Here is a 25,453-nt window from a genome sequence, read left to right as displayed (position 1 = left end):
TTTGCCCTTTTTATTAATGATTCATTTAAAACAAAATATCTCAATAATAGAAGCATGTGTATTAAGCCTACTTCAAGCAGGATAGAAACTCATGATTTGCATGACCTTGCAGTACTCTTTGGAACCAATTCTGGAGAGGAATCATTCTTGTCATATGGGAAAATTTTAATTTGATTTGATTAGAAATGGATTTGACTTGTTACCCAATAAAATAGAATAGAATTGAATTCCACTCAATCCTGCTATTTGAAAAGAGATTGAATTCATTTTAATATGGTAGGATCGCCATTCTATTCACCACTGGAGGTCATGCCCACCTCTTGCCATTCAACGAAAAGAGAATGAGGGGCATCCTCTTGAGTATTGCAACCTTCTAGCTGTGACAACAATAACTATTTTCTTTTTTATGATTACTAGGTGGTAACGATAAAAAGAAAGCGAGGGAGGTCAATAAAGGATGGTTGGGAAGAGAGTTTACCTCTTGTGCTTCAATTTGGCACATGATGCAACACTTGATAGTTGTTCACTGCTAGAGGTAGAGGGGAAGGAAAATGTTGGGCTCATTATCTTGTATTCTTGTCAATGATGTTCTGAATAAGCAGAGAATATTTGAGCGAAAGAGATGCAGTTCTAACCACCAATACTCAGTTTCAGCATACTATGATGCATGGTCCTAGAGAGATGCAGTCATGATTTTTAAATACCAGTATGTTCTCCTTTTATTTCTATGCCTTTGGTAGGTTATATTCTTCGAATGCATTAGCTCAGACTGGTCAATAGGAAGCCTTTTCAGATAATTGTTTTGGTAATTGGATTTTGGAAAAGAGGCTCTATGTTGTGAAATTCTTTTGTTGAAGGGTGATATGATTAGCAGCTAGGCACCTACTTGGTCTGCTTGCTTATGTTTGTTGCCAATTGAACAACAGATGATTAAGAAGTTTATTAGACCAGAGGCCAAGAACTCTGCAGAAGAGATCTTTGCAGATATTATTTTGTATGTATAGTCAGCTGTTGTATTGTGTAAGGCTAATGAAAATGTTCTATCTAGGATCTCTTTTTCTAATGGTTGTCTTCTTGTTATTTGTGGCCTAACTCATTCGTCAATCTGCTTATGCTTTTGTTTTGCTCTTCATTGGGACTGTTTTGCTGACTATTGACGGTGATTCCATCCTAGTTCTACATACGGAGCCAGTTAACCAACCCGGGTGGGAAAAAGAAATTGTCAATATTTATACTTGTAGGCCCTCCGGACAAGTCTATAGTATCTTAAAGTATCAAAAAAATTATATTATCTTTTGTAACCTTTGATCAGTGTTCCACGATTCCAGCTGCTGATAAAAGTGACACCTACTTCAATTTTTAGGATTCTATTTGTATTGCCAGCTAGAGTTCCATAATCTGTTCGTTAGTGGAAGTTCTGGGGTCCAGCTGCTTAGATGTTTTCAACTGTTGATTTTGGCATTGATGTTGCTATTTGTTTCCCTTTGCATTCTATTTAATCTGTATACCATAACAGGAATAAAAAGAGGTATATTGTATAGTTTACCAAAATTTATTGCTATTAAATTTTTGGAAGCCTTTTCTATGTTATTCACCATAAGTTTGCCTTTATTATTATATTCTGGGTGCTAAATGCATCAATATGCATGAGAGCTGCCAGGACCCAGATTTCATTCCTTGTCCTTTCTAAACATTGGGAGTCGATTTTCATATATTTTTTCCTTGAGAAAAACTATTTTGGCAAAGAAAATATCTTTTATCTCTGATAAATCTGCTTTCTAATATCTTATTTTTTACTAGCAGATCAAAATTATTTAAAGTTAGACTTAGAAAACTAAGCTCAATGTTGAAATCCTCTATATAGGAACGAACCATTAGTTTTAGTTTATATATATATATAAAAATTATTGTCAGATTAGTGATTGTGAAACCTTATGAATTATTTCAATATTTCAATATTATTTTAATTGAATTAAAATTGTTTGGCTTTATTGTAGTTATAATAAATTTTGTTATCATTGGCTTGTTTTTTGGATTTATTTCTTCAAAGTTATATAGTATATCATGTCTCTAAATAGAGTGTGAAGATTACAACAGAAGAGGGATGTTCTTTGAAAAAAGAAAAAAAAGATCTCAGTTGTTTATTGCCTTCTAATACTCCAAAGCAATGGAAAGCTAGAGTAAAGAGGTATGCAAAGAGGAGGTTGCTCATTTGAAGGATCCAAGCTGAGAGGTTAAGGTTTGGTGCGAACACACAAAGGGCTAGCAAACCAAGTTTCCCTTGCAAACTTGTAAATTCACAATTGAGGAGAATGTGTTCTATAGTAGATTCAGGATAGGTCATGCACAGTGGTCAAGAATCTTCCAGGTGAGGTAGACGCCTGTGCAGAACCTCACAGACAGGGATAGCGCTGACAGCACATCTCAATAAGAATGTTTTGACTTGAGAGATCGTTTTACATTTCAAAATTGTGTTCCAAAGCTTGCTTTTGTTAGGGTTGGATGATGAGCGGTATTAGTTGCCATTTGATAGGATATTAAGGGAAGATTTTGTTGTAAAGATACTAGTGGATGTTGGCATTCAAACAAATTGGTTCAGCTCCTTTGTGGAGGCTCAAGGGAGGAAGGGAGGAACATGTTGAAGAAGGCGCAGGAGATATCCAAAGAGAAGATGCTATCAATAAAGGGTTTGTTCTACGAGTAACATAGATACTAGACTAATGTTTTACTCTCGTTTCATCACATTTATGTTATGCATATATATGCATAGAATTATGCTTATTTACTACTTTACAGTTATGCCATAGACTTTAGATTATTTATGGGTATGATAATTATAGTGTGTATATTGTATAATTGATGATGTTAACTACTGCATCATTTGCACATATTATTATGCAATTAAGTTCTATCTCATTGATACTCTTTTCGTTCCTCATTTCGAGGGTAAGGAATAGAGTCTATGTAGTACATATATTTATATCGGCTAATGTCTAATGTTAGTAGATCTATGTGAATTATTAGACATTGCGTACGTCAGTTTGAGTAGGTGTAACACTATCAAGTGCTAAGATTTGACACTAGGCGATCATTAAACAATGATTATGACGTATGGGTTGTTAGACTTAAAAGGTAACCTGATAGATAGAGTGATGGTGCCTATGTTGAGGCCAGTGGTCCGTGGCCTATGTTGAGCCCAGTGCTCCACAATGGTGATAATGTGTTGGGGGCATTTTTGGGTAGCATCAAAATGTGATACTGACTTATGTGATAGTGATAGGCTTATAGTTGAGGTTATTAATCAATAGTGATGTACAATCAGTTAGCTATTCATCAGATAATTGACAAACAATACTATTGTTAGATGGCTTTCCTCGTCGATAAGTGTTGCTTGATATGAACTAATGATATTTTTTACATCTATAGCTCTGTGGGTTTAGTGTGATGTATAACAAGTTTATGGGAGATCCTACGCCTTTCTCTCACTCACTATAGTCAGATTTATTCATTGTTGTTATTAATACATGTGAGCTATTTTTATGGATAGAATTTTCAATGCATTACTTTGATCATGTATGTTAACTTTTAGACCGCAAATGTATATATTTGTTAGTCTTTATGCTTATCACTTTTTGATTGCATGTTATCAAATTAGTAGATGATTTTGAGTTCATAAAGAATTTGGCCATGATTCTTTATACTTCAGCCATCTTATAATATGAGCCTGATTGTTAAATATTTTTCGGGACTTGTTGTGATACGTAGTTTTTTAGATTTCTTATTTTGCTATAGTTATTTGTGAAAATTTTGGGATAAAAATCTTATATACTATGTAGAAATTTTGGCCAATGGGTTCTATTCTAGCGAGGGACACATGGTGGGTGTTTTACAGGTGGCAACTAATCAGGCTAATTTCAGAGCCAAGTTTGGGTTAGACTTAATTTTAACCCCGATAAAGAGCTAATGCAATTGTACATACTTAGGGCCCAAGCCCAGACCATTGGCATATTAGAAAGGTCAAGCCCAACCCAATTATCCGATGAAGAGCTAATGATGAAATAAGCTGTACAACTATATATATATGTGATACTAAATATATAATAGTGAGCTGGGACCAAGCCGGTCTATAAATTTGTCATCAAGCCCAAGCCCAATCCGAAGTTTAATCAGGCTTAAATCTTTTGGCCAGCATTGCCCATTGGGTCAAAAATCTCTACCCCCAATTGAGCTGGCTGGGCTACCCATTATTTAGTCATGCTATGTAAGAACTTACGCATTACGAGAAATGTTAGAAATCTATCTTATTGGTTATGTGATACAAAGAAATTTGAAATATATATCAATATTTCATTTTATACACATTTCAATTGTAGGGGTTAAACAAGGAAATTGTTAAAGGATGAACATACGTAATAATGAGATGAAATGGTAAATACAAATATGTTTTGATATTGTATAATGGCAATTTAAACAGTTCCAGCCTAATACAAGGGCTATAATGTTCCCCATTCATGTATATTACTTTCTGATAAAAAATTATTTATTAAATATCAACATCAATGTTCATCTGAGGAATTTAAACCCTATAACTACTCTACTACTAAACTAAAATGATGAGTCTTGTCCCACTATAGATACAGACGGAAAGCAACACTTTTTTATATGCATGTACGAGAACCTTCTTTTAAGAACGATAATGATTTGGTGGTTGACCGTGTAAAAGATGCAGAAGAAGTGAGATAATCGAAGTCATTAATGACAATTGTATCCCAAAGTTGTCGATGCCAAAGGCAAGAACTGAGCCACCTTTGGAGAATTCCAACACTTCCAAGTGTTGTTCGGCGATATACGCAAGATAAGAACCATAAGGCCAAAAGGGCATGTGATGCTACCCAGGAAGTCATTTGTTATGGATTTTACGTACAATAATTGACCACATATTGTTTGAAATATTTTGCTGGTTTATCTCTACTCTTTCTAATCCTTATATTTCCCTAACGTAAATGGAGTTTAAGATATGTATATTTTAAATTAAAGGACCTACTTTGCTAGATATGTATATTGACCCATACTCTGGGGATTGATGATCCAATGAATTATCCCTTCATCCTAGCCATGAACCATTAAATTAAAAAAAGAATTAATTATGTCTTTCCAAAACTTAAACCCTTTATTGATAGTGGTCGTCCATACCTAATTATTATCATCAGCAGCCAGGATTAATTGCCCAGAATTTCTGTAGTTGGGAGACTTGGTAGTATGGTTGGATGCCAATTTGAATTGCATTTTATAATTCAATTTAACTTGGTATAACGGTTGGTTACCAAGTTGGTATTTTTTTTTAAAAGAAAATCTTTTTGGCTTTAAGTTGCAGTCTATCTTATCCTATCCTCGCAACTTTTGCTCTTGAAAATTAATGGCGATTTTGTCAAAAACCATTATTATAATTTTTTTACAATCCTAACTATTTTGATTTATCTTTCCAATTTTAATAGAATATAAATAAATTAAAATTAAAAGATAAATAAACTCAATCCATCGAGCCTAATGTCTTTATAATTCAATTCGATTAGACTCGAATTATATCAAACACTATTAAGAGTAATAAGATAATTTATGTAAATTACTATTTGTTTTTTGTTAGTTTATCCATAGACCACATAATTAGTTAATTTATTTAATTTGACTAGGTTTTTTTATGTAGGTTTGATATAAACAATTATATAGATTTTAATCAAAGACGATGTTCCTTAGACAATGGTTAACATGCGATTCAAGACGAATGAGAAAGAGGTAGCCATAGATGAACTCATCTCTGTTCATGTGAGTGTTTCCTTGGCGCCACCGCCACCACCAACAACTACTCGCGTGGGCGATAATGATATTTAAATTTTTTTTGACCAAATTGAAGGAGAACTCAAATGAGATCCAAACTACCCTCAAAGACTTGATCTAGGCCTTGACAGAGACCCTACTGGTCATTCTCCATTGACATGTGCGGCCAATACTGTTAAGTACGATAAAAATCAGCCTCCACGGTAAGAATAATCCAAGCCATGAGGGAGAAGATGGGTTGGCCCAAATCGTGGCCTGGACCCCTCGTTCGACCGTGGTGGAGGTTCCTAACCATTATAGACCCATAACACAACCGTAGCGATGCCTAAGCAGTCGGTCTAAATGGGTTCTAGGTCATCTTCCTCAGCCGTAGTGGAAGCTAGGGCAGAAAACCTTAGCTTCCCATCGGCGGTGATCCAACCTCCATCAGACTCAATCTTGATGTTCGGTCCCTTCCACAAGACCCTCTCACCCAAGTTAGGCCGACAGCAGCTGTAAGAGATGGCTCGCAAACCACCCATAGCAATTTTCTCCATTGTAGTGAACCCTAGCCATGCAACCTCGTGGCTAGTGTTCCTACGATCATCGACGACCACAGTCGGCCTCCATTGGCTAACTGCAAGCCCGTGGTAGATTCCACAGCTGCCAACGAGCGTCAAATGGCCGGGAGCGACACCCTTCTACACTACAGCCTTTCTCGAGCCCCATCTCGCTCGAGTGTCGCCTATAGTTCGTCTCACCATTGCAGCTCCACGATGGTAGGGCCAGTGGTACTACTCACAGCCACCAAGATCGACAAGGACCAGCTGAAGGCCGACTTCCAACGTGGGTTAGGTTAGTCGAGTCGATTTTGAGTTAGTTAGTTAGTTAGTTAAATTTATTTTATTATTTTAATTTTTAAATAAATCGAATTGTTCGCATGTAGCATCACAAATTAGGATTTTTTTTATTTGATCTAGTTTGATGTGATTCCAAGTTCGAGGTAAAAGGCTAAAACTAAAATAGTGAAGCAAGAATGAAATTGAATAAATTGGTAATTATCCGACATTACGATGATCGTCAGAAAATGGCAAACGGCCAAGGATGGTGGTGGATGGCTGTAAGGTAGGATGGCTCGTGGAGGAAGATGGTGGCTAAAGTTTGAAACTTAAAATAGATATGAAGTTAAGATTTACTCTTATAAAAATAATAACAATCTAACATCTACGTTAAAATGATAAGTGCTCATACATAGAAAATAGCAAAACTCACTTATTGGCCTTACATCCTTTTTATTTAAAATTAAAAATAAGAAGCAAATTTAACTAACTAATTCAACTCGACTCAACTTGACTTGACTCACTCAATCCAACGTGGTTGGACCGCATCAAAAATATAGGAATCAACCCAAATTAAGAATAATCAACAACACTTTTAAAATATGGGATTTTTTTATATGTGGATATTAAAATTTTAAATATAGCTTACTTGACGTTCATTACCTTTTCATGTATTATTTTGAGTCACTTATTAGAAAATCTTAGGGATCAATAACATTCTATGAACTTTCCTGGTATCACTCGAAAAGAAATATATATATATATATATATATATATATATATATATCTTAGTCACACTAGGGTTACCTAAGATGATATATGAAAATACTCGACATGTATGATTAAGAATAACTTCCTACATATTACGTATAAAAGAGCAAATATAGTAATTTGGTAGGTGAAATAAAGTTAATTTTTCACTCTAGCATGCAAGAACATTCTCAAGTATATCTCCCAAGAATTTTTTCACATATTAGCATATTTGGGTATTCTCTTCTTTGTAAAATTTTACTATGAAAACTACTAGAGTGCTTGACAAAGGTCAACCTCATCTTCTAGCCACTTGGTTTTGATTGATCCATCTTTCTGCATTCCCTCTAACTTTACTTATTGAACACAAGTAGAGTACTTAATAAAAATCAATTTCATCTTTTAGCCACTTTGGTTTGATTGATCATCTCTCTACATTTCTCTATCTTCTTTAGAAAGAAAAATAAGAGAGGAACACTCAACAAACAACCCAAATCCAGTACTTATTAGAACCCTAATCATTAGACAACTTGTAGTCCATTGCCTTTCTGGCAATAAACCCCAACTATTTATGGCTCATTTAGAATCAAAATATTTATCTTCTTTAGGAAAAATAAGAGAGGAACTCAACAAACAACCCAAATCCAGTACTTATTAGAACCCTAATCATTAGACAACTTGGTCCATTGCCTTTCTGGCAATCCACGTAGGAACCAACTTGGAAGACAAGATCCAAATGGCAAAGCAACAAGATCGATCTAGTGTGTTATACAATGAGCAGTGGCAAAATTCTCTTGTTGTGGGTGTTGAGTAGGTCATTGATCATGGGGACATGCCATCAAGAACTAGTATGGATTTTTGCCAAGTTGAGGGACAACTGCTTACGTTACGTACTCTCAATATAGTTGAAGTAAATGATCACGGATGGAGTCTACATAGATATCTTTGCGAGTATTTAATTTCAAAAGGCCAAGAGTCACAAATCTCTTCAAACATCGGATTGCAGTGTAGTACGTCAATTTCAAATCCCACTCACCTTTATTACTTAGTAAGTCCACATGCATTGCATTTATAAGCAAATCTTAGTTCACGCAACTACAATGTCATACTTCATCGCATTCATTTTATTTTGTTAGAGTGTGACAACACACCACCTCTTTCCGGTGTTAGAAAGCTTAGCACAAACTTGTGTGCCGAGATATCCTACTACGTACATTATATAAGATATTGTGATCGTAGTTGGTTCGACCATTGATTCACTCATTGATTTGAGGTTGGGTTATTGAGTTATTAGTTGACTTTTAGTTTATTTAGGAACATTTTAAGTATTTGAATTATAGTTCTACATAATTTTAAAAACTAAGAAAAATATCTATAAAAGAGATTTGTAATTACATTTTTTTTTCTATTATTTAGTATTTTTAACTAATATTTAGGTTTAATTATAGGAAAAATTAAAGTTATCCCCTCTATCTATCATTTTTATTATCGACGTATAACTTCTGAACTAAGAAAAATATCTAGATATATTCTTTAGATAAGGAAAAAAGTAACTATATGAATTCTTTGTACTAAGAATTTTCTTAGGTCGGGATATCTATGCGGTAAAAGAAAAGTTCAAGAGTGTACATAGAAAATAGTAATAGTTCAAATAGGCTAAGTATAATTAACACTTAACTATATCAAATCGAATGGCTTATAAGAAACATATCTTAATTATGCTTTTAGGTATAGAAAAATTTATCAAAAACTCTCTATCTTTTGTTATCGTTTATACCCTTCCACCTAAATATTTATTGTGCAACTCTTATTTTTTACTCTTAATACCTCAAAAACTAAAATACTCAGAATACCCTTTAGTAGACCTATTATCTAATAGGGAGGACAATTATTCTATGGCAAAAGTGAATTGAGTCAGGTTAATTTGCACAAGAGTATTACAATTAATTGTTAAGTGTATATAGCTAAGTTAACACATTTATATGATAAATATTGATTAGTACTAATATGAAGTGTTTTTGAGGTAATAAAATTGAAATATAAGGATCGAAACCTATATAGTATGGTGTTAATCATAAAAAAGAAGTGAAGATTGAAAAATAAACCACCTTATCACCCGAATATCTCTATTATAGCAATAGAGTGAAAATTCCATCAAACATCAACCCTATCGTTCAGAGGAGAATCAAACCTATGACTGGATATTGAGACTCAACCACTGGGTAAGAGAAGTAATTTGGTGCTTCATTATCTAAATCTGCTGTCGCTGGAACACTAAAAATACCATAACCATCATAGCCAGTCTTGCTAGCTAATCGGAATGGACTAGTACACACTCCACAGTGGGATTGAATTGTAACAATGTTTTCGTCTACAGACTTTCTAAAAGAACAAACGAAAAAAAGGAAGAAAGAAGAGTCTGGTCAGTGATTAATAACAACTTGTCATGTTCTATTCAAGCTCTTAACCTTTCTTTTATAACTCTATCACTGTCTCCGCTAAACTTAGCTTAGCATTCTGTCACTGCACTCGAATAAATAGTCATCAAGAACGAGCTTCCAAAGAAAATGATTTGGCTCTGTCACCATTTAATAACCTGGGGTTACAAGTCCCAAACGTCCCAAACGTCCCTATCTTTAATGGTTGGATTACATCAACCCGTAGGCGGATATTGGAAGCAACATAGCGGTATGAAAATTAGCTTTACAGGTTCAAAGCTACGAGTGTATTAGTGGAGGCCAATTAGGTCATATATATATATATATATATATATATGCGGTTATGTAGCATAATCCGATTCATTGCCTCAAGGTGGAAAAATTAAATCAATTCGCAGCCTGTTGGTGTTGTTAACTAAAACTTAGAAAAGAGAACTTTTTAACATCTAGTTGCTAATGAAAGCAGTGTTACGCAGCGAGGCAATAATTATTTCCAAAAAAACATAAAGTGGAGGTTTTAAATCATAATTATTAAAATTGGAGTGACCATTAAATTGATTAGAAGTTTACTAGATTATTAGTTCAACCAGTGGATCATTCGATTGGACTGCTGATATTATCTAACAATATTTTAAATATTTAAATAATTATTTATAGTTTTAGATAATTCTAAAAGGTAAAAAAAAATCTAGAAAGCAACACAATTGTATTTATTCTATTATTTATTATTTTAACTAATGTTTATGTTTAAGTATGTCAAATCATATGACTTGTATAAAATCATATCTTAATACACTTTACTTTTCAAAAATGCAATTACTTTAAATTTGGGGCTAATCTATCATTAGGATAAATAATAGAATAATTGATCAAGAAGGACAACTAGGTAATTTTGAAAAAAAATATATGAGCAACTCAGTTGTTTGGCCTTCTAAGTTACACGGTTCACTGGCTAAACTAGCCCGTTGGCCGGTTTGTAATCGATCAATTGCATTTCTAGCCTATAATAAAACTGCACCGGTGTAGTGAGGCAATTTAGTGGTTCATCGATCCAACCATTCAGTTTGGTTCAGTTCTGATTAGCATGCTTTTAACGCATACATGGTTTGGATGTAAACATAATCTTTTGTTAAAATTAACAAGTACAACTTTGACATGCACCACAACCTTTGATTTGCTTTAACTTCTCAATTGTTTATGTGTAAGTGCAACTAATATGTGCTTGGAATTTTTGGAAGACGATTTAATGTTGGAAAAAAACCTTGTGAGTTGCACATTTCACATGTTGAACCAATTGATTGGCCGGTTTGTAATGGATCAATTATATTTTCAACCTTAAAACAAAACCACACCAGCTTAGTGGAGTAGTTAATTCATTGGTTTATCGGTCGGGCTGTCCAGTTCGATCCGATTCTAATTACTATAATGTTAATGCATATGACTACATGAGTGAGATTCAAACATAATCTTTGTTAAAATTAACAAGTCACCTAAACCTCTAATTTTCTTAATTTATCATTTGTCTATGTACAAGAATAAGTGTATAACTACACCCCCTTATGTGCTTAGAATTTTTGGAAGATGATTTTATGTTGGCAAAAATCCTTGTGAGTTGCATATTTCTTTAGCTGAACCGCTAGATTGGCTAGTTTGTAATGGATCAATTGTATTTTTCAGCCCTATAATAAAACGGCACCAACCTGGTGGGCACTTCACTTGTTCATCGATCTAATCATTTAGTTCGGTCCAGTCCTGATTACTACGATGTTAACGCATACATGACGACGTGAGTGGGATTTAAACGTAATCTTTTGTTAAAATTAACTAGTACAACTTGTTATGCACCTCGACCTATAATTTGCATAACTTTTCAATTATTTATTTCCAAGTGTAAGTAAATCCCCATACGTAACTTGGAATTTTTGGAAGATGATTTGATGTTAGCACGCTCGATTGAACGCCAATCGGACCACATTCGTCGGCTGCGATCCGAAATTGGATATGGATAGCTAAATCACCCATCGACAGTATTAATTAGCTAGCTAGAACGATCACCATAAATAACTCATGGTACTTGGACTATATATAGACGATGGACTTTCTACTTACGTACCTTGAGAAACTCCATACAAGGCTTCTCCAAAGCTTTGTTGCAATGGATTTGCTCAGTTGGTTTGCAAGCATACCATCTACCTTGAAAGCTCACCCTGAGATCTTTTTCTCCATTGCTTCCTTCTTCCTACTTTATATCTACCGCTTAAAACGGAGCAGGTCGGTTCCGGTGAACTGGCCGTTCATCGGCATGCTCCCGGCGATGGTCGCCCATGTACATCACCTTCACGACTATGGCGCCAAGATCCTCGCGGCTAGCGGGATGAACTTTACGTTCAAAGGCCCGTGGTTCACCGGCATGGAGTTGTTCATGACATGCGATCCGGCGAACGTGAACCACGTCTTTAATACTCACCTACCGATCTACCCTAAAGGCGAGGAGTTCAGAGAGATGTTTGAGATATTCGGCGAGAGCCTGCTGACGACCGACGACGAGAAGTGGAAGGCGCAGAGGAAGATGATACATAACCTCATGATCAACCGAAACTTCCGGGCGTACGAGCTCCATATCAGCCGAAACAAGGTGGAGAAGGGGCTTGTACCAATCCTAAACCGCTTCGCGGAAGAGAAGAAGATAGTAGACCTGGAGGACTTGTTCACGAGGCTAACGTTTGATACTATATTTGACATGGCACTTGGCGTCGACCCCGGTAGCCTTTCACCGGAATTCCCGATTCATCCATTGGCCGAGGCGTTGGATGTCGCGTCCGAGGTTATATTCCACCGCCACTTGGTCCCGAAGAGTTGGTGGAAGGTAATGAAATGGCTAAACATTGGGAAAGAGAGAAAGCTAGCAATAGCAGGTGAGAAGATGGACAAGTTCGTAAAGGAAACCATTGCAAAAAGAAGAGAGTATATTAGCAAGAACAGGTGCGACCAAGATGATTGCAAAGATGAGCACGCCGTTCCGCGAGCTGATTTCCTGACAACCTATATGATTCAAACCCCGGAAGACGGGAAGAAGCCGGCCGATATCGAGGAGTTCTACGAGTTCCTCCACTCCAACGCGAAGAGCCTAGTCCTTGCCGGCCGAGACACCACCGGAGCAGCGATGGCGTGGTTCTTCTGGCTACTCTGCAAGAACCCACGCGTCCAGCAAAAGATCGTCGAAGAATTGAAGGCGAACTGGCCGGAGGTGGAGGACGAAACGAGTCGTAATAAGAACACTCCATTTGATCACGACGGTCTCTCGAAGCTCGTCTACCTGTACGCAGCACTGTGCGAGTGCTTGCGGCTCTACCCCACAGTCGCCGTCCAACGGAAATCCGCGATAAAGACTGACGTGCTCCCGAGCGGCCACACGGTTCACCCAGGTACGGTTCTAATCTTCCACTTGTACTCCATGGGAAGGATGGAGGAGATATGGGGGAAGGATTGCTTGGAGTTCAAACCCGAGAGGTGGATCTTGGACAACGGAGAGTTGAAATACGAGCCGTCTTACAAGTTCTTCGCCTTCAATTCCGGGCCGCGTATTTGCTTGGGGAAAGAAATGTCTATCAACAAGATGAAGACGATCGTGGCTGCCATGCTTTATAATTTCCAGATAGAGATTGTTGAAGGGCACGTTGTTGAGCCCAAGCTCTCCGTCATCATGCACATGAAGAATGGGCTCAAGGCGAGAATTATCAAGAAAGAGAAGAGAGGGTGGTGATAAATATAAATATACATCTATCTATTTGCGTATATTTATTTATGTGGGTGGTCAAGGTTATATGCTCCAGCATCTGTACTTTTGTCGTCGATCCTTACAAATTTGAAATGCTACCTTACGTTTCTCCTGGTGTGGTCATTGTTGAGATTGAAGCAAAATATTTCCTTTTAGGATGAGTTGTAAGATTTTTATGTAATTTATAATTTAAGTGAAAAAATTGAAGAAAATTAAAGTTAAAAGGCAATTTTTTTTAGAAGTGGTTCGAACCAGGAAGGATGTTCGACCAAATGCACTTAATTACGTTCCCAAAGGCAGAAAATATTTTTGTCCTAACTAATCTTGAAACATAAATGTCGTTCGAACTCATTAAAAGTGGTTCGAACATATGGGCCCACATCTGACTTTTCAGTATCCCTTACGCAAGCTTTTAAAAAGCAATTTAGCTACCGTTGGAGGAGATATATAGTCAGACCTAACTCTAGGATATTATTATTTTTTAATCATTAATGGAGCTGTCCTATTATCTTTAGGTGAGGATTTTAAAGAATCTCTGACGGCATTGGATAGAACGTGCTAAGTAGACTTTTTACATATTTTATCCAGAAATTTTGATCTATGATTTTGTAACCAGACTTTTATTTTCTCCTATAATTCTCATTTAACATCTTGATCTTATTTTGACTAATTATTATCGATCAAATAACTAAAATATCTTCATCATTCTCTCTTATTTTTTATTTTTTATTTTTCTCCTCCATCTTTTTTTACTTACCTCCTCCACAGTTGCCATCGTCATCGCTGCCATCACCTTTCCTCATCTTCTTCCCTCCCCTTCCTTCTTCTCTGCCTCCTCCTATTCTTCTTCTTCTTCTTCTTCTTCGTTTTTTTGGGAAAAAAAATAGGATGAAAAAGATAGAGATAATTTAGATATTTATAAATTATTTTATATATTATAATATAATTGTTTTTCTAGTACCATCTAAGTTAACCCAGTGTGTTAAATAAGAATTATAGGAGAAAATAAAGGGGTAGATTACAAAATTCTTAAAGATGAGTGAGAATCACAAAATAGATAAAACATAGGATGCGATTTATTAAAATTTCTTCTTAAAAAATTGAACAACTTGGCAAATTATAAACTAGATAATAGATCTCTTTGCGAAGAAATTTAAGTATTTTTTTCAAAACGCTGAGGTTCTCTGAAAATCAAATTAAGATCCTCAAGAATTTTGAAAGGAAAAAAAAATTCTTAGTAGTTCAAATTTTGCATTGAAGATTAAAACCGAAAATATGAATTAAGAAGGTACAGTGCGATGTTATAAATGTCAAGGATTTTAGCATAGAACTTATAAATGACCAGATTGTCTTGAGAAGAAGGATAAAACCACGAAGACAACTTGTTATTTATTGAGAAGAAGGTTACAAAATAGTTGTAGGTGAGAGGTTACAAAAGGTCGAATGAATTAGTCATCGAAGAGTGCGAGGTTGAATATATTTATGTTTAATGACGATAATTTTGACACGTGGATCAACAGTATGCTTCATATTAGATATTAAATTAACTAATACGTGGGACTATAACAATATGCCACGTAGCATGAAATGAATTATGATAAGATACGTTGAAAAGGTGTACTTATATATCACGAGAGTTCTGTATATATTAGACTCTCTTTTAATAGCTCTTAGAGTTAAATATATTAGATTTTATATATAAAATATAAAAATATATTCATGTTGTGTTCTTGATGCATAAATAGAAAAATATGCTAATTCAACATTAAAGCATAATTCCAACAACAATTATTCAATTAGATAATTTAGGTCTAAGAATATATATATATGTGTGTGTGTGTGTGAAGAGTTCGTATATTATAGTTCTAATATTATAAGTAAATATATGCTAATCAACTGAGTATTATTTAGTAATTAGAATTATAATAATTGGGATATGTTATATATATTTGCGGATTACATATTTGTGAACTATTCAAAATGAATGTCAAAAGGTTGACTTGGATGAATCTTAAAATAATGATTTGGACGCTAAACAAGAAAGCTATGCGGTAGCTAGGGTTGTTAAAAAAGCTTACCAGCTCATGAGGCTCATGAGCTCAGCTCAGATATATAATATATATATAGTTGATTAAAGTAGCTTCTAGTAACCCAGCTCACTTTAGAATCCTAACCTACACCATTTTTTTTCTATTTTCTCCCTAGAGAATGAAGATCAGCCCATTTAAGTTGATTAAGCTGACGAGTTGTTGAGCTGAGTTGGAGACGAATCAAATCGAGCTGAGCTTTTTTAACTCTAATTGAGCTCGAGCTTTAGCGAAGATGAGTTTTTCCACTCTCGAGCTGAGCCGAGGTAGGCCTAGCTCGCTTAAGCTTGTCTCATTTACACTCTTATGTTAGTATTTATTATCTCTTTGTTATCTATTGAACTTTTTAATAATTTTTTAATGTAGATGAACAAGATTTAGAGAGATTGGACTGCAAAGAAAAATCAGAAATTCTACGAGCATATAATAAATTATATTAAGAGTTTTGCAAGTGGAAAAGGATGAACATAAAACTCTTTACTAAGTTAAAAGATGTTGAATCTGAAAAGAAAAATTTAAGACAAATTCAAAGAAGAGCATAAACTTTTTGCAAAACAATAAATCAATTAGTTGAACTGAAAGAATAACTCACGCATGCTGAAAAGAAGTAAAGACCTTATTGAAAAAGAAGTGCCCTTCCTAAAAGGAAGACAAAACTAGTTGAGATCTTAAATGCACAGATCGTGGGTGAAAACAGAAGCTTAGTTATGTTAGTAATATACTTAATATTAAAATAATTTTTATATCTATGGGGTATCAAAAGGATGAATAAATTAAGACAAGATTAGAAGTACCTCGAAGTATTAAGAACAATAATGATGATGAGTATATGCCAAAATGAACGACGAAAAGAAACATGATCTTTAAAAAGAATTTATACAAAGTGAGTGAGCCGAATTTAAACATATATCGTATCCTTTGTTCCCTTTTAAAAACTAGTACAGAAGTTATCGATGCTTATTTGAAAGAGAGACTAATATTCTCATAACTAGAGTCAAAAAGAAAGTATGTTCTGCTATATACTGATTAATTCCTCTATGAACCCCTTAACATACCTATATGGGAGGTGCAAGGAGGGTGCTTGGTTCCTCGCTGTACAGTATGGTCTATTTAGTATTTGGAGTTTAGATTTCACTTTATTGTTACTGCTTCACTCGATTCAAAAGTTCTGCATAATGACTTAAGCTAAAATTTAATCTGAACATAAACATTTGCAGAGTAGAATATATGCATGCCATTGCATGCTGTTATGACCATCACGCAGATATACGAGTCAACTTAGAAAGGATACCTACAAGGGAGATCCATGTCAACCAGCTAATCATCTTGAAAAAAAATATTTATTAAAACATCGACAATGAGGCAGTAATATTGCAGCGCTTCTAGAAAATAAAATCTTACTGAGAACAATTATAATTTGTAATAAATTTAGAGGGATGTGACAATCCTTCATCTTCTTATGAGTACCTGCTGTAGGGGTTTCTCAATCTTCATCATCCACTGAAGGTGAAACCTTCTATAGGCTACCTTCCAGTCACCCAACAAGGCTAATAGTTTTGTCGTCCACTAAGAGGGACGAAAGTGATTGATGATCTTAGTTGATGGTATTATTTGTTAAAAGATTTTGAAGAATTTTCAACCAATCCAAATTAAGTTGCCAAAAGCAACCAGCTCAAGGACAAAACTATTGGAAAAGATATAACTAAATCCTTCACTATCCCTAATTTCTATAAGTCAAAATTAAGTGGGAGTAATTCAATTTTTATGAATGCCAATGATATGGTTACATTGCCATCCAAATCATAAGAAAAATGATAAGATTCTACAAACCAGTTAAATAACACTAATGAATGCGATGATGATAATTCTGAAACCGATCAATGAAACTTCATTGCATTTATAACCACTTTGTCATCTATTGTTAAGTTCTTGTGAGATGCCAATTGCAAGTAGACAGAGTGTAAGCGATCCGATCCAGATGAGAATGGAGAGATAGACATCTAAGTAGCCTACGAAGTACTATACAAAGAATTATACAAACTTGGAAAAGCTAAAGTGAAACTTGCTGGAAAAATTTAAAAAGCTGCAACAGATGAATAAACCAAGATCCAAGAGCACGAGCTCCATGTCAACCGAATCAAGGGCTAGTCTCGATCCAAGATTGGGTTGGAGAGGAGAAGAAGGTAACTAAACTAATAAATTTGATTCATGGGCTAACGTTTGATATTGTCTGTGACTTGGACTACTACGCTCGACCCATGTGTGAAACATCGATCCGTCGCAATCAGTAGAGGAATGCTTGATGCATGCATACGTGCATTATTCTCGTTATATCTCTCGCATTTTCTCACAAGCTTTAATTCCCCTAAAGCCCTCTATCAAGCTTTAGAGATGGCATGCCTTTACTTTTTTCTTCTTTCTTTTAATACCCAGGATTGCTTCTTCTTCCCTAGGTAAGAGTATCCAAAGCAAGTGAAAGAGAACAAGTTAAACTAAACTATCCTTACTTCTCCCTCTTCTTCTTTTTTTTAGTATAAGTATTGCTTATTCCTTAGGCAAGAGACCGCAGGGTGAGAGAAAAAAAAGGTAACTTAGTTTGGGTAGAACTTGGGTTAGGTAAGTATTGCTTGGGTAAGGTTGGGTTGGGTATAGCTTTGGTAAGAGTATTTTTGTAATTTTCTTTAGTATAATTAATTTTACATAGCAATTTGATTAATTTAGGTTAATAGATCTAACAATGTAGTATTCTCTGCACATATTTAACAAAAATATATATTTTAAATATATTAATATTAAAAATAAAGAGTTTAAATTATAAATAGGTTAAAAAATATAGCGTTAAATGCAAATTGCCCTTTGAGAAGATGCACCTTTCTTTGTCAGGATGTCGTAATGAAATGGAATCCAGTTCAAGATTGTGATTGTTTTAATTACACGTCCTTATATAGACGCGTACTGACATTTTTGTTAAATAATGTCTCTTTGAACTTCTTTCTATATAGGTTTAGTTTACTGTCTAGATCACGCGTGACATAGAGAGTAGAGACTGATTCCTACTACTAAATAATATACTTGCAAATTGATAGTTAAAGTGTTCAATTATTTCTCCAAAGAAAAGAAAATACGATAATAATCTGGAGACTTTATTCATTAGTTGACTATATATGCTATACTTGTTTATTTTTCTTCAACTCTGTATTGGTGATAGAATGTCTGACTATTTTTGAGGTTTAGTTTTCTACTACTAATAATATGTCTGTTAATGATAATCGAAGACTATTTAATTACTCATCAGGCATGACGTGTTTTACTCGAGAACTGCTAGGAATATTTACAGTACTCTAACCGATGCTTGGAGAATAAATGATAAGTAGGTTAGTATTTAATACTATTCAATCTTTCTAATTTCAAATTTATGCTGGACTATCCGTCGTAGTTCCACCCTACTTGGGTATGACAACCTTGATCCCGTGAATGAATGATTGGTTCTGGCATATCGGAAGCACTCCAAGTTTTAATATTTCTCTTCACGATAATTCAATCATATATTCATGAGGTTTCTTAGAGAGTTTTATTTCAATATCATATCGTACTCCACCTGTGTTTGGAAACCTTACAGTTTCCACCTATGGATAGAATGAGCAACAGGAGAAATGGGGGAAGTCTCAACTGTGACTGTAACAATAATTGACCATATATTGTTTAAAATCTTTTGGTGGGTGATCTCGAGACTTGACTACTTGCCTTTTCCTTGAGAATATTGTGATGGAAGGACCTACTTTGCTATTACAGGTGTGATGGAATAATTCTAGGGTCCCCTGGAGGTTCCCTAAGTACACATGTATACTCAGGAGTAACGACACATGCAGTATATCCATAAAATTTACCAATGTCACAAGTCACTTCTCTCCTACGCTAGCAATAGCTCTATTATGGTTTCATGCATGAGTCTTCGTCCCCTCTCGTTGAGATTTAGGTGTTTTCCTTGTCGTTGACATTTTGTCCCCCTCCCCCCTAGCTCGAGTGGCTAAGGTGGGAGAGGCTTTCTCCCTCAGAGGAATTTGTTGTTGCATCATGATGCTTTAAGTCCAATGACACATCTTCCACTAAAACTTGCACCAATTGAACCTCTGAGGAGCAGACCTTAGAGTTCAGCGGCTTAAAAGTATTGACAAGATATGTTTTAAATTTAAGAGTTAATCATGGATTTCTGAAATAATAACATAGAAGTACTCTCGGAGGGACTATCACGACAGCCCAAACTAGCCAAGTTTGCAGCTTACTCGATATTAGTTTTTCCTCTACATTAGAAGTTACAAGCAACATATGAGATGGATTTGGAGATGGAGGAGTTGCTCAAGGTTCTCCAATTAGATCTGAGCAGCAAAAATCAACACCCAAATATGAAGAAGACTAATTTTACTCAAAAACTATATTCTAGTGCGATCATGGAAAGTGTGCCAACACGAGAAATCAACTCGATGGAAGCAGTAGTTTTTTCAGCCCTTATCAATTCTAGAGCTGATTTAAATGACGTAGCCATGGACTTGATTGATGGATTAATTTTGGTGCAAGAACATTTGGTTATATTATGTTATATCATGATTAGATCTTCATGAGTCTGTTTTGGCAAGAATTGTTTACTATTCAAGGGAACACCTTTAGAATGAGCTAGGCCTCCTACCACAAATAGGTGAAGCAGTATCTTTACCGCTTTGTAGGGGATCAACCTCGGTAATAATCCTCAAATTTTTTATTAACCGAGTGGTCTTACAATACCACCCATCACTCAATGATAGAATGACTACATTTTAGGCAATGTACGAGCATCCAACCCCGACGTTGAAGTCTCATTTGTTGCTGCCAAAGAATGAAGAGACTAAAGTAGACTTGACCTTGTTAGACCGAGATGGCCTATTGCGAAGGTTGCAGCTTCATCTGATAGTAGAGTATTGGATTATTACGAAGCAGATCTGGACTAATCTAGACGTAAGAAAATTATAAAAATTTGAGTAATGGTAGCCTCATGAGTTAAGATTCTAATGACTCTCGTTTTACCTAAATCGGAGGTCAGAATGAAAAGTTAAAAATAAAACAATGGAGATAAGTCAGAATGGTAAATATCTGATGTTGCAGCGAATGATAAGGATGGTGGTGGACGGATGTAAGATAGGGTGACTGTTGGAGGAAGGTGGTGATTACAATTTGGAAGCTTTGGAGGTTTTATTGCTATGATTTATTCCTAGAAAAGTAAAGACGATCTAATGGCTATGATAAAATGATAAATACGATGATAAGAAAATAAGTAAACTCAATTAATTCTCAATACTTGGATGATTAACAATAAATCCAACCCCTCTATATATAAAGGTAAGTTACAACGATATCCACTAGGACTAGCCCTAAAGGCTGACATGATTCAAATTAGAATTTGTCTTGAAGGCTTAAATGACTTAATTAGCTAGAGTTATCTTAAAAGCTTACTTGACTTAACTAGACTTGCCTTAAGGGCTGTCATGACTTATTTCAATTTGCTTTAATAGCTCACATGACTAAACTAGACTTGTCTAAAAAACTTACATTATGAAATAATTAAAAGATAAATAAACTCGATCAATCAAGCACAATGTCTTTGTGAATTGATCAAACTCGGTTTGCATCATGGATAAAACAAGTATACGTAGGGCTATCAAAATAAACGAGCGGCTCAGACTCGGCTTGATTGAAACTCGAGTTCATCTTAGCTCAATTAGAGATGAGCTGAGTCTGAGCTGTCAAATTCAGCTAGAAATAATATTGAGCCGAGACTAAGTTAGAGTCGACTTACTCAGGCTCGGCTTGATAAGCTAGAGTCGGCTTTACTTAGGCTCGGCTTGATAAGCTAGGTATAAAAGGGTTTCTCACAAAACCCTAATTTCCAAATCCCAAATCTCTCAAATCTCTAGTCCGCCTCCTCCTCCTCCTTCGGCAATGGCAAGCCTCGTGCTCCACCGTAGCTCGCCTTCTCTTCTACCTTCTCCATCGCAGCCTGTCTCTTCCTCCTTCGCCAAGCCGCCACCCCCTCCTCCTTTGGCAATGGCAAGCCCCGTGCTCCACCGCGCCCTGCCTCGTCCTCCTTCACCAAGCTGCCACCTCCTCCTCCTTTGACAACGGCAAGTCCTGTGCTCCACCGCGGCCCACCTCCTCCTCCTTCACCAAGCCGCCGCCTCCTCCTCCTCCTTTGGCAATGGCAAGCCTCGTGCTCCACCGCAACTTGCCTTCTCCTCCTTCTCCACCACGGCCCACCTCGTCCTCCTTCGCCAAGCTGCCTCCTCCTCCTCCTCCTTCATCAATGGCAAGCCCCGTGCTCCACCATGACCTGCCTCCTCCTCCTTTGCCAAACCGCCACCTCCTCCTCCTCCTTCGGCAACGGTAAGCCTCGTGCTCGTCCTCTAAGCTGCCTCCTCCTACTCCTTCGGCAATGATAAGCCTCGTGCTCGTCCTCTAAGCTGCCGCCTCATCCTCCTCCTCCATCAGCCAATAAGGCAGCAAGAGGTTGTGGCTCAGCTGGGCTCAATCTGGCTCAGTCCAACTCGATCCGGCTCTGCTTGAATGAGGCTTAATAATAGGCTTATTTTATGCTGAGCTTGAGCCTGAGTCGAAGCTGGCTCGCTCAGGCTCGACTCGTTTATACTCCTAAGTATATGACATTAGGAGGCAGACTTTTGATTTTGGAGATTGAGTCTATGTTCAACTCCAACCCTATTGTGAAAGTTCAGTTTGATCAATCTTGAGCCAAAATCTAGTTCATCACTACTTTGCACCCTATCAGATAGAGAAGCACATTGAAGTAATAGCTTCTCGACTCATTTACTAGCATATTTGAATATTTTATGTATTAAGGCTCTAAGCTCTACTCTCGTAATCTGAGCATGTGGGGGACAACATTGCTTGACCTGATGGTGGACATGTGTGAGCCCATACAAATTTTAGTCTTATTTAGATGTTGGGTCTGACATGATAAGTGTTTGATGATTAATCGAATGGCATGGGTCACCATGGCTAAATCGATTTGGAAGACTCAGTTAGATTTATGACTAGGTTTCTTATCTTCATACCTTCAAATCAAGATGACACAAAAGGATTATTACAATTATAATATAAGTCTAAGTTAAGTGTAAATTAAGTAGTTAGAGTCTCTAAATCACAAAAATTTATAATCTGCACACTTTTAAGAAAATAATAAAAAATTATTTATATAATATTATAAAATATGAAATAAAAGAGATTAATTCATTAACGCCATGATCAATGTTTTTTATAGTTAAATTTTCCTCCTATACAAATTCTATCTTATGTGGTGCTGTGATCAAATTTGAGAAAGATACGAAATACTAGATTGATAAGCTTATTAGTTTGTTTCAATTATCTTAGGACTATTTACTTTAAATCATATAGATAAGACTTTATGATTTGTATTTTAGACATTAATTATTAAATTATTTAATAATTTATTCTTTCTCTCTCTCTCTCTCTCTCTCTCTCTATATATATATATATATATATCTCGTATCAAGTACTTTCTCTTTTACGGCTTTCCTCCTATCGTGTCAATTTTATTTCTTGTCGTGTGTAATCTACCGTAAATATTGGCCTACCTACTACTGTCACCTGCATTAGTCCTAGCCGTCATCTACCATATTCAAACCTTAGATCTTCATATGACCTAGCTAAGTTTCCCACGACTCTACTTAAATCAACCTCTCTCAATCCGTAGATGTACCAACAATAGCCTCTTTGCAGCAACAAGCCAGAAACCAGTATCTCAGGTGCGCACCCAACAACCCCAGTGTGCACTGCCTTTAGAAGATCGAGACCGCCAGGCTCGGTGCACAGCGAACCTAGGCAGCAGCTAAAGCAAACATTTTTCTATCTAAAGGCAACTCGGTTGTAATGCTTCACCGGGTCACATCATTTCTGTTAAGCTAATTAGAAATCGAAAGCATCAATAACACTTTATGTACTTTGTATACTCTTAGTGTCAATCGGAGAGGTTGCCTAGCATGGTACCTGAAAGTACTATTGATGAATAGGAACTTCCAGCATTGCAGGTATAAAAGTGTCAAAATAGTAAGTTGATGCGTATTGGTCAGGTCATAGTTAAATTTTCTTACTCGTAGCATATGAGAATATTCTCAGGCATCCCGTGGATTTTTCACATAGTAGCATGTTAAAGTCTTCTCTTCTTTATTACTTTTTTGCTTGGAGACCATTAAGTACTTAACAAAGATCAACCTCATCTTCCAGCCACTTGGCTTTGGTTGATCTTTCTTTCTGCTGTCCCGCTAACTTTAGTTATGAAGACAAGTAGAGTACTTAATATTAAGGAAGTGACCTGCTTTGATTGTTCAACTAGCCGCTTGGATTTGATTGGTCCATTTTTCTACATTTCTCTATCTTCTTTAGAAAGTAAGATAGGAGGGTAACACTCAATAAACATCCCAAAGTCTACAACTTGTAGTCCCATTGCCTTCCTGGCAATAAACCCCAACTATTTTGATGGAGGGGTCCCATCATCGCAAATCTAATAACTTCAGTGGTCCACGTAGGAACTACTTGAAAACAAGATCCGAAGGGCAAAGCAACACATGCTACTGTTTACATACAGAGAGAGAGAGAGAGAGAGAGAGAGAGAGAGAGAGAGAGCATTGGCAATAATTCTTTTATTGTGGCTGTTGATTAGGTCATGATCATGGAGATATGTCACACAGGACTACTAGTTAGCCCACAATGGTGGATTTACGCCAAATTAGAGTAGCAACTGCTTAGCCATGTCCATTGCATGGAATAGTGAATGCAGATCTAATTCCTATTTTGTATCCACAAACTGTTCGCTAACAGATGATTTCCATCATAAATTTTCAGGCCCACCAGAGTGGCTCCAATCTATGTGGGAACTGTTCATAAACAGTTCACTGGAATGGGAATAGGAGGTCTGACAACCTCTGCAGTAGCCTGAATAATAATTAATAGGGACTAAAAAGAGGAAGGCACGGATCTGCCATAAAACCTATTAATAACAAAACAAGCAAGAGTACTGTTGCTGAGATGCACACATATATAAACCTCCATTCGATTCCTTTAGCTCAACTTTATGTATTATTAGCTCTAATTTTATATTATATTAAAAGTAATTATTATATTAGTGTATTAGTTATAATTAAACTATATTTTCTCTTGTCTATGAATAGTAAAATTAAAATTTCATTCTTCGAGAAAGATCGATTTGTTGGAATAGTAACCAATCAACCATCCTAGCCGTATTAAATTTCCATCACTAGCTAGGGTAGTTGTGAGTCCTACCAATTAATGTCAGAGAATATTAATTTATATTTAGTAGATTTTTTACTAGCCAAGTGTATACCAAGTGTATACGTGTGGTTTGCATTTGTTACCCTATGTTTGTGGAGAGAATTAGTTTAATTATTTAATTCCGAGAGAGTTAGTCTCTTTATATAAGTCAATCATCCACCTGCACTACAAGGCTACAATATAGAGAAATGTTCATTTTTTTCCTTGGAAATGAAAGCCACAAAAATTAAATTTTAAACCATCTCATTCCACTCGAGTAATCTTAAATCATTTGTGACATTAGCTAAGCACCACTTGCAAATAGTTAGCGGACTAGTGGTTCCTAGCATTTTATTCTTCAGGATGATATCTTTAATTAATTAGCCAAAATTCTATCATAGTACAGCTACTATTTGC

The 25,453-nt window shown here is 35.9% G+C and overlaps 1 protein-coding gene across 1 annotated transcript; it reads left to right on the top strand.

The window, feature by feature from the left end:
* The first annotated feature begins 11,900 nt into the window (after positions 1-11,900).
* LOC140763501 (alkane hydroxylase MAH1-like) lies at positions 11,901-13,775 on the top strand. Its single transcript, XM_073101717.1, has one exon. The coding sequence runs from the start codon at positions 11,934-11,936 to the stop codon at positions 13,602-13,604; it is 1,671 nt and encodes a 556-aa protein (XP_072957818.1). The 5' UTR covers positions 11,901-11,933; the 3' UTR covers positions 13,605-13,775.
* The last annotated feature ends 11,678 nt before the right edge of the window (positions 13,776-25,453 follow it).

This window comes from Typha angustifolia, chromosome 7 (genome assembly GCF_048772165.1).
Source record: "Typha angustifolia cultivar Huaian chromosome 7, ASM4877216v1, whole genome shotgun sequence".
Taxonomy (NCBI): Eukaryota; Viridiplantae; Streptophyta; class Magnoliopsida; order Poales; family Typhaceae; genus Typha; species Typha angustifolia.
The sequence above is the reverse complement of the archived record's forward strand: the minus strand, read 5'-3'. Positions and strand labels throughout refer to the sequence as shown.

Excerpts from the sequence above, each read along its gene's own strand:
- LOC140763501 (XM_073101717.1), top strand. The coding sequence starts at position 11,934 with ATGGACTTTCTACTTACGTACCTTGAGAAACTCCATACAAGGCTTCTC.